The sequence below is a fragment of the Macaca fascicularis genome, chromosome 15 (assembly GCF_037993035.2).
Source record: "Macaca fascicularis isolate 582-1 chromosome 15, T2T-MFA8v1.1".
Lineage (NCBI taxonomy): Eukaryota > Metazoa > Chordata > Mammalia > Primates > Cercopithecidae > Macaca > Macaca fascicularis.
The window spans coordinates 116,192,209-116,209,606 of NC_088389.1; the positions used below are offsets into that span (position 1 = coordinate 116,192,209).

The window sequence follows — 17,398 nt, forward strand, 5'->3', positions numbered from 1 at the left end:
ATTAACAAATATGATAAAATTTTAAATTACTACACATCATAAACAAAAAATTAAAAAATATACTTGTAATATATAAAAAGGTTTTTTGTTTTTGCTGTTTTTGTTTTTTTGTTTGTTTTTTTGAGATACAGTTTCACTCTTGTTGCCCATGCTGGAGTGCAATGGCGCAATCTCGGCTCACTACATCCTCTGCCTCCCAGGTTCAAGCAATTCTCCTGCCTCAGCCTCCCAAGTAGCTAGAATTACAGGCATGCGCCACCACACCCGGCTAATTTTGCATTTTTAGTAGAGACGGGGTTTCTCCATGTTGGTCAGGCTGGTCTCGAACTTCCGACCTCAGGTGATCTGCCCGTCTCGGCCTCCCAAAGTGCTGAGATCACAGGCGTGAGCCACCACTCCTGGCCTATAGAGTTCTTATTTAAAAAACAATAACAATTACATGACCTGAACAAAAGTAAGCAGAAAATATAAGAAAAGACTATTTTAAAAGACACAGATGATAATTGGCCAAAACATAGGAAAACTCAACCTTATTTATAATTATAGGTATGCTAGTTAACAATCAGGTATTATTTTCACCTGACAAAGATGATAGTACAATGTAATAAGGGTGTGGAAAAACAGTACTATCGTTCATGGTATTTGGTAGTATCAATTTGTACATTCTTTATGGAGGACAATTTAGCAATACTTATTAAATGACTATCAACAGAGACCACTAAGTAAATAAATTTGGGTACAGTTTACAAAAGTAACAAAAATGCACAATGGAAATCTTATCTGACTGTTTAAAAGACTGAGACAGATTCAGACATGATGATCTGGAAAGATGACCAATAAATACTATCATGGGAAAAAGTTACTAGGTAGTGTTTAAAATACATAAAAAGACAAAAACTGCATACGCTACTTGCATATCTATATGGATGTGCTCAGTGGCAAGTCTCACAATATACATGGTAAAACTGCCTAGTGTTAAGAGAATGACTAGGAAAAGATAACTTTCACTCACTTCTTTATATAAATCTGGAGTGTTTCCCCATTTTTTATATAATTCTAATCATTTTATTTATTTAGGAGAGGGGAAGAAGAGAGAGGGCACCCAAAAAGAAAATGTGCTTTGAAGTTCTGCTAAGAGCTGCAGTAGGTTACCGAAAATGTTTTTGGGAAATAACCTAGGGCGCTGGTTTAGGCATAACTGTAGGAAGAGAGGCACTGTGACAGAATGGAAAGCACACAGGACTTAAAGCAACACAGCTCATTTCAGTCCTAGGCACACCATATTTTGGCCAAGGCCTCAAGCATGTCAACTGACTCAGATGTCTTAGTGGACTTATTTGTGTAGAAGGAATGATGATCCCTACCTACATCACAGAGCATTGTGAGGCTGGCACAGAAAATTCATATGAAAGCTATAAGCACAACACTAAAAGCTGTAAGCACAATACCAATACGGTAATATAATTGTTACATGTTGGTCTATAGGTATAATTAATTCATCCATCCATTCAACAAATATTTACTTAATGCCTACTAAGAATCAGGGATACTCAGTCAACCAAATAAACAAAAGTCCTAATTTACATTATTGTTAGTCATCTCATTCAGGAATGATGATCTACTATCCATAATATTTAGCAATATTAAAACATCCCTAAAAAGCTAATAGTTTTGTTGAAGCTAAATTACATATTTCCATAGCATCATATGCTATGAAGTTCACCTTATTGGAAGGATGCTATGATGTCCCCCTTATTGGAAGCAAATATATGATTTAACTTCAATTAAAAAATCCACTATGTTCCAAATTCCGAATTTTTTTTAATGTCAACATGATGCTCAAAGGAAATGCTCGTTGGAGCATTTTGGATTTCAGATTTTGGGATTAGGAATGCTCAAACTAGCAAGTATAATACAAATATTCCAAGAAACAAAAAAAAAAATCTGAAATCAAACACTTCTAGTCCCAAGCATTTTAGATAAGGGACACTTAACCTATAATAATAAATATTTGTTTTGTAAACCTTTTATTTTAAGCTAATTTTAAACTTAGAGAAAAGATGCAAAAACAGTAGAATTTTCATTTTTCTGTCACCCTTAACGTTAATATCTTGACTATAGTTCAGTATCAGAACCAAAGAATTAGAATTGATACAATACTATTGATAGACCTTATTCAAACTTCATCAGTTTTTCTAATGCCGCGTTTCAGGATCCTATCCAGAATCTCACATTGCATTTGGTTACTGTTCCTCTTTAGCCTCCTGCAGTCTGTAACAGTTCCTCAGTCTTATAACTTTAATAATCCTAACACTTTTGAAGAGTATTGATTAGTTATTTTTTCAAATGACACTCAATTTAGGCTGGGCGTGGCAGCTCACACCTGTAATCCCAGTACTTTGGGAGGCCAAGGCAGGCAGATCATTTGATGTCAGGAGTTCGAGACCAGCCTGGCCAACATGGTGAAACCCCGTATCTACTAAAAATACCAAAAAAAAAATTAGCTAGGAGTGGTGGTGGGCACCTGTAATCCCAGCTACTCGGGAGGCTGAAGCAGGACAATCACTTGAACCCGGGAGACCGAGGCTGCAGTGAGCTGAGATCGTACCACTACACTCTGGCCTGGGTGACAGAGTGAGACTCCATCTCAAGAAAAAAAAGACACTCCATTTATATGTCATAGTTTTTTGTATTTTCCCAAAAAACATAAACACTTGCACTAAAAGGACAAAGCAGTACTATGATCTATCATCAGAAACATAGCACATAGCATTTATGTGTATTAGTCCATCCTTTCCCAACCCATCTGCAAAAAAAAAAAAAAAAAAAAAAGGTTCCATGGTATGGTAGTTGCCATCAAAAATGTCTTAATCACCAGAATCTAGGAATGTTACTTTACATGGCAAAAGGGGCTGTCCATATGTGATTCAGTTAAGAATCTGAGATAGTAAGATTATCCTGGATTATCTTAGTGGTCCTTGCCATCACAAGGGCTCTCATAAGGGAAAGGGGAAGGCAGCAGCAGGAGAGAAGGAGATGTAGCAATGGAAGCAGAGGTCAGATTTGATTCCTGGTTGAAAGGGACCATGACGCAAGGAACACAGACTTGTTAGGGGTGTGGAGGAGAACAAGGAAACACTTCTACCACAGGGCCTCAAAAATTAATGTAGTTGATGACACTTTGATTTTAACCCAGTGAGCCTTGCATTCGACTTCTGACCTGCAGAACTGTAAGTCAATTTGTTTTGCTGTGTTTGTGGTAGTTTGCTATAACAGCAATAGAAACTAATATGATGATAAAATTATGGGAAATACTCCACTTTCACACATGTGCACACACACCCACATACACACCTGCCCCACAATGTAAGCTTCTTACGTTTCCTAAAGAAAAGAAACAAAGTTGGCTGTGTCTAGTGCAATTACCTGATGTAACTAATTACACAACTACTGGTGAGAGGAGGTGTGTATGAAACACCTGTTAACATCTTGAGAAATGAAATTTGGGAGAAAAGTGCACTATTTACTCTAATTACAGCATCATCTTATGTTTCCTTTCACAACAAAATTCAAAAAATTAATCAAAGAAATTTGGGACGAGATAATTTTAATGAAAAAAACTGAGACCAAAGAGAGTTAATTTTATCTTTTTCTCTTTTTTTTGAGACAGAGTCTCACTCCCCCCCAGGCTGGAGTATAGTGGTGAGATCTCGGCTCACTGCAAGCTCCACCTCCTGGGTTAATGCCATTCTCCTGCCTTAGCCTCCCGAGTAGCTAGGGCTACAGGCGCCCGCCACGGCACCCAGCTAATTTTTTGTATTTTTAGTAGAGACCGGGTTTCACCGTGGTCTTGATCTCCTGACCTCATGATCCGCCCGCCTCAGCCTCCCAAAATGCTGGGATTACAGACGTAAGCCACTGCGCCTGGCCAATTTTATCTCTTACAATGGAAAAACTCTTTTGCATTTACCTTCCCACATGTCTGTCTGCCATTCATCCAACAACTCACCTAACAACAAATACTTATTGAGTACGTATTATGAATAAGGTATTGTGCTATATAGTGGCAATGTTGACAAAATGAGCAAATCAGACATATTTGCTAGGCATGTGGCGCTTACTGAGAAACCTATTAATCAAATAACAGAAAACCTTACCATTATAATTCTTAAGTGTTATGAAGGAGACAGAATCCTATAGATGTCTGATCTGATTTCGTTTTGGGGACTAAGTGAGAATTCCCTGAGAAGTGAAGTATGATCCAAGCAAAAACGACTGGGTGAGGCAATGGTGGCAATGATGGTGCTGTTCCAGAGCGCAGCCTAGGGAAGGCTCTGTGCACGTGCTCTTCATCTAGCTTTCTCCCATTCTCTGGGCCTCTCACTAGTCTCATTTTCTTACTTTTTTTTTTATCTGGGTCTCAACTAAATATTCCCCTTTTCTCTATCACTGAGGTCTGCTAATGTACTTGGTTTCCTTTATTTAATGCGGTCTAACCTAATAAAACTCTATTTTCTGAAGGTCGTGTGGCAGAAATATTTGTTGACTGTTGACATGTTGGGCATTTTACATACATTCTTGGGCTCTCCCTCCACCTTTATCCTGGGCTTTGTCTCTCTCTTGAACTTAATTTCTGTATGCCTTCCTCTTTCATATATTCCTTTATTTTGGCAAGAATGTTGTCCAGCAGCTTCCAGAGAAAGGCTATTTGTGAGGTAAATTTTTCAGACTTTAGTGTCTGAGAACATCCTTTTTTATTTTCACACTTGCTGATGGTTAGAACGGGGTATGAAAATTACAGGTTGGAAATCTAGTTGAAAATTATGAAGGCTTTCCTCCACCAAGTTTTGCTTCCAGTGTTGCTACTGTGAAATGTGATGCCATGCTTACATGTAATCCTTTGTAGAAGGATCTGAAAAATTTGCAGACATTTTTTCCGAAAACACACAAAAAAATCAATAGCTTTCCTATGTACCATCAATGATCAATTGAGGGGAGGAAGATATGTGGGGAAAAAATCCAGTCCCACCTGCAACAAAATTCATAAAGTATTTGGGAATAAATCTAACAAACATTTCACACCTACGTGAAAAAATTGCATACTTTATCGAATATAAGACTTGACTAAATAGACACATAGGCAATGGTCACAGATAGCAATATTACATATTGTTATAATAATTCTCTCCAACTTTAAATTCAAGGCAGCTCTAATGCAGATTCGAACAAAGTTTATCCCAAATGGATCCTAAAATTCACAAGTACAGAGAAAAAAAGTCAAAGCAATTTTTAAAAGAATAAGAAAGGAAAATTTGCCCTACATGATATCAATATTAATTACAAGCCTATAGTAATGAAAGCAACATTGTATGCAAAGAATGAAACAAGAATGGCCATAATAATAGCCTCGCAATACATCCATATTTACGAAATAAGGTATGTAACAGATGGCGTCATCAAACCGACAGAGGAAGGAGGTACAGAGGAAGGAGGTACGAGCTAGTTCATGGTGCAAGCCAACTGGTATTCACAGAGAAAACAGAAATGGATCCCCACATCTCACACAAACATTAATTCCAAACAGACAAAAAATATAAACACAAAAAAACTTTTAAAAATGAAAAATCTGAAACAAAAATGGCAAAATGTCAGTATTTATTGAATTTGAGTAGTTCATATATGTTGTTTTCTGTACTTTTACGCGTGCTTGAAATTCAAACACTCATGACTCATTTGTAATAATTACCCTGTATCCCGTATCTTCCACAACATCACATGAAGTTGCATTATCATTGGTATGCCACACTGTCTCTTTGATGCTGCAACCATACATAAATACGTTCTTCTTTCGGGAATGGCCATGATAATCACAATAAACCTTGAAAATACGTATTTTAAAAATTAAAAGGCTCCAAGTTCATATGTTGCCAAGTAAAGGTAGTTAATATCAAGCCAATAAACATGTAGGTCTGTGTCCCTTGGTCTTTTTTATTGTAAAAGAACCACCATTTAACAATTAGAACCAATGAAAGTAATAACACCTAGTTTGGGAAAGGATCTATAATTAATTCTAGAATTGCCAAATCCTTTAAAGGTCCTATATCACCTTTGTGTTTACTATTCACGGTTTAAAAAACAATACATTCCATTATAGTTCCAATCTACAGTTGTGGTGATTGCTGCCCCAAATGGCTGTGAAAACATTTACCTAATTTGGCCTGGAGCAATGGCTCATGCCTGTAATCCCAGCACTTTGGGAGGCCAAGGCGGGCGGATCACTGGAGGTCAGGAGTTCGACGTCAGTCTGACCAACATGGTAAAACCCCGTCTCTACTAAAAATACAAAAATTAGCTGGGCGTGGCTGTGGGCACCTGTAATTCCAGCTACTTGGGAGGCTAAGGCAAGAGAATTTCTTGAACCTGGGAGGCAGAGGTTGTAGTGAGCCGAAATCATGCCACTGCACTCCAGCCTGGGCAACAAGAGCAAAACTCTGTCTCAAAAGAAAATAAATAAAAATAAAAAATAAATAAAAACAAGCAACAACAAAAAACAAGAAAATGCTCCTATACGAAAACACCATTAAGAAGGGTATGGTTTTAATTTAATTTTTAAGTGCATCATTTTTAAAAAAAATTAAAAATAAAGGGCATGTCAATTTTACTCCTCTGCAAAGTTTTTCTATCTTTCCTAAAGAAAGATTAAATAATATACACACTAACAGGAACATTCTAATCAAAAGCTGGTAAGAACAGGAGGAGCATATGTATATAGTCCAGTCCAGTCATGCCTGGACTACATTTCCCATGTGTGTAGTAGAGACTTAACAGCTTCAGAGCTGACTAGAAAACTCAGAAATAAGTTTCTAGTTTGAGAATCTAGAAGATACATATTGTTACCTTAGCGTTGTTCAAACAGTGAAGTTAAATATCTAAAACTTACAACCAAGAGTTACCAATATTCATAACCAAAAAGGAAAAAAAAGAAAGCTTATGAGAATTAGAAACATTCAACCTTATAAAATTAAGACTACTAACATAATGGATTAATTTGACCTCATGATTATCACACAAGTGCTTGATAATAAAAAATGACATTTTATCTTTAACTATACCAAGTAAAAACAAGTATTGCTACTTACCAAGGGTAAACGCTTCACTGCAGCCAAGTATTGCAACAGCCCCTTAGCATGGTAAATTGTAGGATGTAAATCCGGATTTGGACTTTGCCACTGCCTATTCAAATCCTCTCCACTTAAAGAACAGCGATGACTACATGTACATACACACAAAGACAGAAAAACACTGGTACCAATAAACCCTTATATACACTTCTTAAACCCTTATATACATTTCTGGTTTAACTTTATGATTCTATTCCACTAAGCATTTCAAATAGGTATAGATGGTAAGCTCAACCAAATGCATACTATATTCATTATGTAAACATTTATTGAGTGTTTGCTATGTGCAAGCTTTTATGTCACATGCATTTAACCGTGGTAAGTTTTCAGATTCATAATCAAAATGTTGAAAATATAGAAAAAATTAATTCTTAATTCCAGGGTTTTCTTCCATATTTTATAAAAATGTATTAATAATCACATTTTCCATTCTGACTACATAATAATTTATGTTAGCATGCTATATCTTGACTTTATCAATTAAAGTGCTATCTAGGTGCTTCTTCTGAGAAAGACAAGTATATGAAAAGTATACATTGTTGTAAAAAATCAAATACCTTTTTGTTTATTTATGGGTTTTAAGTAGTAGAGCTATCATGCAAATAAGCAAATAATCATAAAGGGATGACAAATATAAATAGAATTCTAACTGGTCAATATATTTCTCAATTAAAAAGAGACATCATTTTAGTTCCATAACCATAACATATTAAGAAGAAATTCTATATTTAAAAAATTCAGTAATTTCCTAAAATATGAGAAATAGTCATGCTACTTTTATTCAAGTAAGACATGTTATCCTCATCTTTGGAGATATTCATGACAACCAGACTAAATCCCATCTTTCAGAGTGGCACTACAGAGACCTTGTCAAATCACCAGAATAAATGTACTGTACTAACTATAGGCAGCCACCTCTTACAAAGTAATTATCTTCCACTATTCCCCCGCTAAAGAACTCCTGTCAAAAACTACGCCTCATATCAGGAAGAGGTTAGCAGATGGGGCTAACATTCCAAGAGATCCCAGAAGGATCTTAATCTTAGAATAATCTAGGTTCATGCCACTAACAAAAAAAATAAAGGAATATGAGAGGTATGAGTTAATCTTTCTTACAACCTGACATTGTGATTTTTCTAAAACAATTCAAGCATTTTATGAAAGCATATTCCCATGGATACAGAATTTCTCATAATTTCATACCGCTACTAGTATCCAAAATATATTTTCATTTAAAAGTTTATCTTAATTTCCCACCAAAATTTTCTTTATTCTAGAAAAATCACTAAATTTGTTAACCTGGACACTGTTATTTCAACAAGTTTATACAGGACAACCGAAATGGTCTAGAATATATTCTATAACTATTGCTTAACTTACTTTCCATTGATGACACCATCTGGATTTAACATAGGGACAATTTTAAAAATATAAGATTCTCGTAAGCTCTGAGCAGTGGGGTTATTGCTCATGAGATATTCCAACGTTCCTTTCATAACCCAACTTGCATTAGTTTCTCCAGGATGTACCCGAGCAGACAAGAAAACGTAAGGGCGATTTCCTAAAGTACACATAAAATCTCAAATTAAAATGAACAGCTACTAAAAGTTTGTATATTTTATTCCGGGGCTTTAGAAAATGTCTCTAACTCAATTGTGAATTCTGATATAAATTAATAGAACCCAATGGTGCATCCTACAAGCACTGCACTAGGCCCTATAAAATAAACAAATATAAAAACCGATAAAACCATATCCCGAAGGAGCTCATAACAGGACATAAAACAGTAAGTAGTATTTGATCCACTTATTTACTTCCCAATGACTAATTTAACATGTAAAATTAGTTATTTAGTATAATGTTAATTTTATAAAGAACAAGTACTTGGGGGAAGTTTAAAATATAAAACTATTTTTTCATAAAATCATGGGGAAAAGAAAGAAAATATAATTTCAGCCCTGTCTTACAGTTGCTCTGATAGAGAAAAAAGTTTATCTGCTCAGAGATTTAGCCTCCAAAATTTCACTATATACATTTAGATACACAAATCTACAAAATAATCATTCAGCTCATCACTCATATTTTCATACACAATGAGCTCTGTTTCCTGAAAATACTTTGCCTTCTTATCAAACTGAAACAGTTTTATTTTTATTACTACAGCTGTACATTCGAGGCAATTTAAAAAAATATAAATGGCAGGGAAAAATGAGTAGCTATTCAGTGCCAGCTATCAAAACAATTGATAGGTTTCTGGTTGGTTTATTTACAAGTAAAATCAGTTCATTTCTAAATTGATAATATTATTACATGACCTCTTAAAATAATTTGTTGTATTCTACTTTGAATATAATTTCTAAGGATAGAACTAACAACAGTAGTAGCAAAAGAGACCTCAGAGAACATCTCATGTAGCCCCTTATTTTCAGGATAAGGAAACTGAAGCCCAGAGGTGGGCCCATGGCTAGCTAAACAATAGCAAGGCCAAGACTAGAGCTCAAGTCTTCTGGTATCTGTTCCTATTATCATTTCCATTATAAAACACAGATGAAGCAAATCAAAGTGGGTGAGAATGACTGCTCTTGTGAGCTGGGAAGACAAACTTACTGAAATGACAGATATGTTCATAATAATTAGACTCTGGCATTGCTGTTATAGTCACCAAGGGGCAGCTGTTTCCGGACAGGGTTTCACATAACACATCTTTCCGAAAATAGATTTGCTGAGGATTGTGTGCTGATTCCAATTTTTGAAGATGCATCTTGATAAAAATTTTAAAACAAAGTATACAATCACTTAAAAAGTCCCCATGATATACAGAAATAACGCATCCAGATCTCCACATAACTAGAAGTGAACCAGATTCTTAACCCCTTATCCAAAACCCTCAGGGCCAGATGTAATCTAAACATCAGTGTTTGGGAAACTTGAAAAAGGCAATACATTGTTTAAATCATTAATTATGCAGCCCCACCAACAGGGTCAGGGGTAGCAATCTGTAATACACACATTATTTGTGCAGCAAAACATATGAAGAATCACCCTAAGTGGAATCAATATTCTAAATAAATTCAGGTCAGGCTTTGCCTCCAAATGAGTTCCAAAAAACCTTTTGGTTTTCAAAGCCTTCTGAATTTTGAAATTGTGAGTGATAACAGACCTGTAACAGCAACAATCTAAAATTTGAAAAATAAAAATTATGTAGCACAAATTTTAACAATTTATTTTCCTGATTTCAAGATTAATATGGGTTTATTGTAAAATGTCTGACAGTGAAAAAAAAACAAAGAAAAAATTTTTTTAATGTTTTAAAAATTTAAAACATCCACAATTGCACCGCCTAGATTACCACTAACACAAGGTATGTAAGCAAAACCATGATTACACAAAGACTTTTATAATCTGATTTTATCACTTAAAAATTTATACATACACACAAACACATATATATTCATAATTATGAATACGATACCACATCATTAAACACGTTAAATGTGTATTTTTTGAAAATACAAGTTTTAATGGTCTTATGATGTGGTTATACCAAAAATAAATTGTTCAATTCCCTATTTTTAGATATTCAGTTGGTTTTCAAACTTTTGCCTATGTTCTTTCACATAATCACTATTGACTGAGTGGTCACTATTTTCCAGAAACTACAGGGCATTGGGGATATGACAATGAATAAATGAACCCTACCCTAGGGAAAATAGAGAGTGCTGTGGGAGCCTGTAATAAGGGGAGGGGACCTTAGCCAGGTCTGGGCAGTTAGGGAAGGTCTTCTAGAGAAAACTACATTTAAACTAAACTCCAAAGGACGAGTGAAGAGGGCAGAATACTGCAGGCAGAAGGAAAAATATTAGGAAGACCACAAGACAGAACAGTGCTTTTCAAAGAATTCAGTAAGATTCATTATAGCTACAAAGGTAAGAAACAAAGAATCTGACACAGAATGAAGGGCCTGGTAGACTGGTCTTTCCCAAAGCATAGTATACATACCACTGGTAATCGAGACAACTAAGTGATATTTTAGAAGTTTAATAGGTATATATTTTATGTGAATTAGAAACAAGTCTAGCACATTAAATCTTTCATGGATGTCACAGATATTAACTGAGGATGAGGATATAATTTAAATGATTTCATGGATATTAATTGAGGACAAGGATACACTTCAAAGAGTAATCTATTTTAAAGTCTATTTAAAGATAAAAAATACTTCAAATAGTATGTGGATATGGCAAAAAAAAAAAAGGGGGGGATTATTAGAAAAAGGACAGGGTGAATCATGGTAAGAATTTTAGACTTCATACAAAGGGCAAGGGAAATCACTAAAGAGTTTTAAGCAGGGTATTTTGTGATAAGATTAGCTATAAAAGAACCCTTTGGCTACAGTCTGGGCTTTGTCGGAGCGGGTGGGGTAACTAATGAAGAGCAAAGCGGGCAAAACTGAATCCTAGGACACCAGTTACAAAGAGGCTGGCAGAAGCCCAGGTGAGAAACAATGGTCATGCCTGGAAAACATCATGGTAGGGGGACTGAAAGAAAGCAGGAGAATTCAAAACATATTAAAAGGCATAATCAGTAAAGAACAATAACATAAAACCAGGCAAATAAAAACAGTGAAAATATATTTTTATGTGCATTCTTATTTGTTTTCCTAGGATAAATTACTCAAAAGTAGAACTACTGAGCACAGAAAGATACATGAACATTGTACCTTTATGGTAGGTTGTAACCTTTATTAAAGTACAGTAAGTCTCATTTAAGGCTGTCAGCCTCATTTAGTCTTCTTAGGTTTGATCTCTCTTCTGCTCTATAGACTACGTTTTTCTTTCATTTTCTCCTCTCTAATAATTTGGGAGCTTGTTTCTAATTATAGTGTTCCAATTTCTTTATTGGTAAATTGATCACATCTTCATGATCCTTGACCATTAGAATAGATATTCTGTTCTGAGAATAAATATCAACCACAGTTGATATTTAATTACTAGACTTGTTTGTTTAGTTTTTTTAGTTTCGTTTTGCCAATATTCAAAATCTCAAAAGGTCTCACACAAAACAACTCTTATACCCCAGATTCTTAAAAATTTGGATCTAGGTCTCCATAATAAAACCATTTCCTTCAGAAAAAGATCTCAATTTTTCCTTTTAAAAAACTCAAATTGCATCCACATTTTCCTAATACTCTATTTTCTATGAGATTCTGGTTAAACATGCAGAAATCTCACCTGGTTAAAATTTGTCAATTATGGAATCTTAGCTCAGAGAACTGTGGATTTCAACAAAAGATGGGAAGTAAAAATCATGTCAAAGTTCCTTAATATTTCTATTAAAAAAAAAATCACATTCCCATTTGACTCCTCAAGAAATATTGTAGTATTTTCCAAAATCTTCAACACTAAACCCTTTTCTTATGTTATGATATTTAACTAAACTTCATTTTCCTTATGTTAGAATATTTAACTAAACTCAATTTTCTTCCATTATCTTACACATATCCAATATAATACAATTTAATTTAGAGTTCTTACCTGTAAAGTTGAATACGTATATGGATAGTGATAAGCAAAGTAGCAAACATCATCTTTATGTGGAAAACTGACAGTAAATGTAATTGTATAGTAGGATTTTCCCTTTTGCCCACCTGCAGCAACTGAACTTCTTGAGAAATGATTTCTACAATAAAAAAGCATAAAACATGTTCATTTCATCCACACAAAAACTGATTTTCCTTGTTACTTTTATTAAATAGAACTTCAGGGAAAAAAGAAAAACCCGAGTCTGTAAAAAGTGTAACTTAAATACCCTATTAAAAAAAAACTTAGTACTCATAAAGCAGTTAACTGTTATCAGCCGATGACACTACATAACTTTTCACTTCTGAATTTACTAATTAAATGAGCTAATACTCTTCACGTCAAAAAAAATTTTTAGAACCCCATTCTTTGACATCCATACACATTATTGAATCTAGAAAATGATCATCAGTGGCTGCTACAATCAAGAGAGGAAAGGCTGATGGACACCTTTACGTGGATGGATCAGGCTACAAGACCTGGGTTCACTAATCAATCTTAAGATTACAAAAAGAGAAACAATCAGAGATGATGATGTTTCCTGACATGATGCAATGGGAATTCATTGCACCACCTATTAAGTATTCTTGCCAAAAGTCAAACCTGAAGTTGATTAAGCTTCTAGATCTAACTAACAGTTTATAGGAAACTGGTGAAACAGAAGTACTTGTTAACACCACAGGGATGCAATCCAGTAAAATCCAAATGTGAAAAACCCTACATGACAATCCAGCTTCTTTAGCAAAATGAGAAATGTAAAAAAAAAGAAAAGGGAAGCCTATAAATTAACAGACTTAAGGGACATGTCAACAAAAATCAAATGTAATGTGTGATCCTTAGCTGGATTATGATTAAATAAAACTATAAAACACCACTTAGAGGCAATTGGGGAAGTTTCAACGTTGGATATTTCATCACAGTAAGAAATTTTCCTAATCTTTCTGTGTTGTGATAATGGCATTGTGGTTAGATTGTCTTAAACAGCCTTTGTCTTTTAGAAATACTTATGTAAGTATATATGGATAAAATACAGTATCTGAAAATGGCCTTAAAAATTCATTGTGGAAGTATGAGTAAAAGTTTTAATTTCCAAAATGTCAACTGGAGATGTGTTCCAAATACAGAACATCAGCTTACACCGTTCATCTTTGACTGTAAATATGTGATCTACGTATAGCAAGTTAGAAGTAAGTGCTAGAGGTCGGGTGCAGTGGCTCACGCCTGTAATCCCAGCACTTTGGGAGGCTGAGGTGGGCAGATCACCTGAGGTCAGAAGTTATTGCCAAAAATCAAACCTGAAGTTGATCAAGCTTCACCATGTGTTGATAATTGTTGAAAATGGGTGATGAATAAAAGGGGCCTCATTATCTTATTCTCTGTTTTTGTAAATGTTTGAAGATTTCCATAATAAAGTTTTTAAAACTATACATTACTTTCCAGACTCTAAATACTGCTGACATATGCTGACTTAAAGATGCTCTAACAACTTAATTTCTAAAATTCTGAATCATCTTGTATCATTTAAGTCATGAAATGAAGAAAAACCAGGGTCTATAGGTTATTTTTTCATGCACATAAATGTTCAAAGTATTTTCAAATTGATATAGTCTTCATTAACTTATGCACAGTATCTTGAATAGATACCCAATGACAGAGTGCTAAGGATTAACAAAAATGCAAAACAAGTTCAAAAACTAGTCCTTGCCAACTCTTTTCCCTCAAAAGTTTAACATTTAATTGGAGAGGTATTTATACTACCACATTATAGCTATATGGCAGTTTCTAGCTTATAAACCAGTGAAACATATATTATCTCATGTAATGGTGAAAAGCAGTTTTATTCCATTTTATAGATAAGACAAACAAGCATCACAGGACTTAGCTGACATGAAAAGTTATGGCACAATGCAAAAACAGATTTTAATCCTTATCATCTAAATGGACTTAGCTGACATGAAAAGTTACGGCACAATGCAAAAACAGATTTTAATCCTTATCATCTAAATTTCAGGCTGGGCACTTTTGTTCATGCCTGTAATCCCAGCACTTTGGGAGGCTGAAGCAGATGGAACGCAACATGGTGAAAACCCAGTCTCTACAAAAAAGACAAAATTAGCCGGTTCACAACTGTAGTCCCAGCTACTGGGGAAGCTGAGGTGGGAGGATCACTTGAGCCTGGGAATGATGATATGCTCTTGAGGCTGCAGTGAGCCGGATCGCACCACTGCTTTCCAGCCTGGGCGATAGGGCAAGACTGTGTTTCAAAAAAAAAAAATTAAAATTAAAATAAATAAACCTATCTCAGGCTTCAGGAAAACAACTAGAATAGAGTCTTACACAGAAAGTGGTTAATAAATGTTTGTTGAATTGAACTCCACTTACAGATCAGGAAGTAGTAGCCAAAAGAAAAGACAGAACCTAAACTAAAAATATAAAAATCCTTGCCATCACCCCTTACATAGAATAGAACAACTTGTCCTGCTACGATCATTCATTTTGCAATGTGAAAAAGCATTCCTTGATTAACAATTTCTAATGTGACAACATAAAGAAGCGTGAAATAAAGAATGCATTTTGAAAAACATTGTTTCATTCTTTAATAGTCTAAATAATTCTGCTAAAATCTAGCCAAGCACTGCTCAGGTAGCTTCACTCAACTTTATGAGAAACAGACAAGTGATCAAAGACTATTTTTATGTTAGTCTACCATTAAAAGAAGTACAAGATGTATTATGGTGCAGATGAATTACATATTACCTTTACTTCTGTTTCTCATTTATTCGCTATTCATTTTGGTAATAAGAGTAAGGAAGAAATCTTACTGAGATGAATCCCAAGGAAGATTTTCTTTCGCAGAAAATAAGAGTACTTAAGACCAAGTTTTTCCCAAAGCCATGTCAAAACAGTTTAATTTTAGAAGCCTTCTTCTAATTGATAAAACTAAAAAAGAGGGGCATTAGTGCCAGTTAAGCACAATCTAAAAAGTCAAAATTCCCCATACAGAAATGTCAGGATTGAACTTAGTAAGAGCAGAAACAGGGGTGCCAAGTGGAACCAGCAATGAACATTACCTGGAAACATTTGCAGACACAGAGTAAAAATGAGAAGCAAGATACATGAGAATCCTCGAGTACTTAGAGGTGGAGCTGAAGAATAACCAAACTGTTCCACAGAAGTAGGAAATGATTTCTAGCACTTAATTCTTTGTATTTTATTTTATTTTTATTTTATATTTTATTTATTTTATTTTATTTATTTTTTTTTTTTTTTGAGATGGAGTCTCGCTCTGTCACCCAGGCTGGAGTGCAGTGGTGCGATCTCGGCTCACTGCAACCTCCACCTCCCAGGTTCAAGCGATTCTCTTCCCTCAGCCTCCCGAGTAGCTGGGATTACAAGCACACACTACAATGCCCGGTTAATTTTTGTATTTTTGGTAAAGACGGGGTTTCACCATGTTGGCCAGGCTGGTCTTGAACTCCTGACCTCAGGTGATCTGCCCACCTCTGCCTCCCAAAGTGCTGAGATTACAGGCGTGAGCCACCATACTCAGCCTCTAGCACTTATTTCTAACTTGCTATAAGTAGATCACATATTTACAGTCAAAGATGAACAGTGTAAGCTGATGTACTGTATTTGGAACACATCTCCAGTTAACATTTTGGAAATTACAATGAAGTAAATATTGTGTGTTAATATAAAAAGGGAAAAACTAAGAGTTATACTTGATATCATAGGAACAACAAAAAGCCACTGCAAATTACTACTCGTAATTCCTAATTTCAGTTTTATTCAATAAAGTTTCCAGAGTTTTAAAGCTGGAAAAGCTGAGGACACATAACTCTCTAAGCGGTGGAGACATGGCCTGGACCTAAGTTTATCTGCCTATACAACACATTTTATTTCTACTATATACACTCTGTAAGTGGATCTCAAGTTCAAAAGGATTTTTTAGAATTACTAAAGCATAGCACCACAATTCAAAGTATGCAATAATAACTCTACTGTTTCCTTTTACACTGAAACAGGATGTACTTAATACTGCCTTCTGTAAGCTGACGTTCTATTAATATTCTTAAAATCCTTACTTATAGTAACAAATGTCAGTCCCCATACGAATCCACCATGGTCTGGCATTTAATGCTTCCTGAACCGAATACATGAGTGGTTGCATACCTTTGAAAGACAGAAAAAAGACAGAAAATTATTTTCAGAATTTTTGAATTAAAAATTAATCTTGACTTTGTAGAAAGCACCAAACATTCAGGAAAGCAGAAATAAATTACATTTCAGTGTTTTAGTATGTATTTTAAAAATCTGATGCATTTCTTAAACATCCCAAGTCAATCAATTATATGCTTTTATTTTTTAGTTTAATAATACAGGATTGCAACTTTAGAGTGAAAAGTCATTAAACTCTTTTCTATTAAATTTTCTACATGAAATCAATTAAAGATAACATATTCCTTATAAAAATTGAAACAGTCAAAACGTACGTAAAGACATAATGTACAATCACCCCTCTAACTCTCCGTGGATTTCCACCTACACTGAAATTAATGGGAAAACGCCACCAAAATGGCATGTTTGCTTTCTTCCCCACTCTTCTCCATGAGGTATGTGTTCGTAGGACAGAAAAGG

General features: G+C 34.9%; 1 protein-coding gene across 1 annotated transcript in view; it reads right to left on the reverse strand.

Moving 5' to 3' along the window:
* Positions 1 to 17,398, reverse strand: part of AGTPBP1 (ATP/GTP binding carboxypeptidase 1) — a 198,792-nt gene that overhangs the window by 38,099 nt on the left and 143,295 nt on the right. The window contains 6 exon segments of the mRNA XM_045373027.2: positions 5,747 to 5,878; positions 7,140 to 7,269; positions 8,562 to 8,742; positions 9,789 to 9,942; positions 12,716 to 12,860; positions 16,846 to 16,933. Coding sequence (XP_045228962.2) covers positions 5,747 to 5,878; positions 7,140 to 7,269; positions 8,562 to 8,742; positions 9,789 to 9,942; positions 12,716 to 12,860; positions 16,846 to 16,933 — 830 coding nt within the window.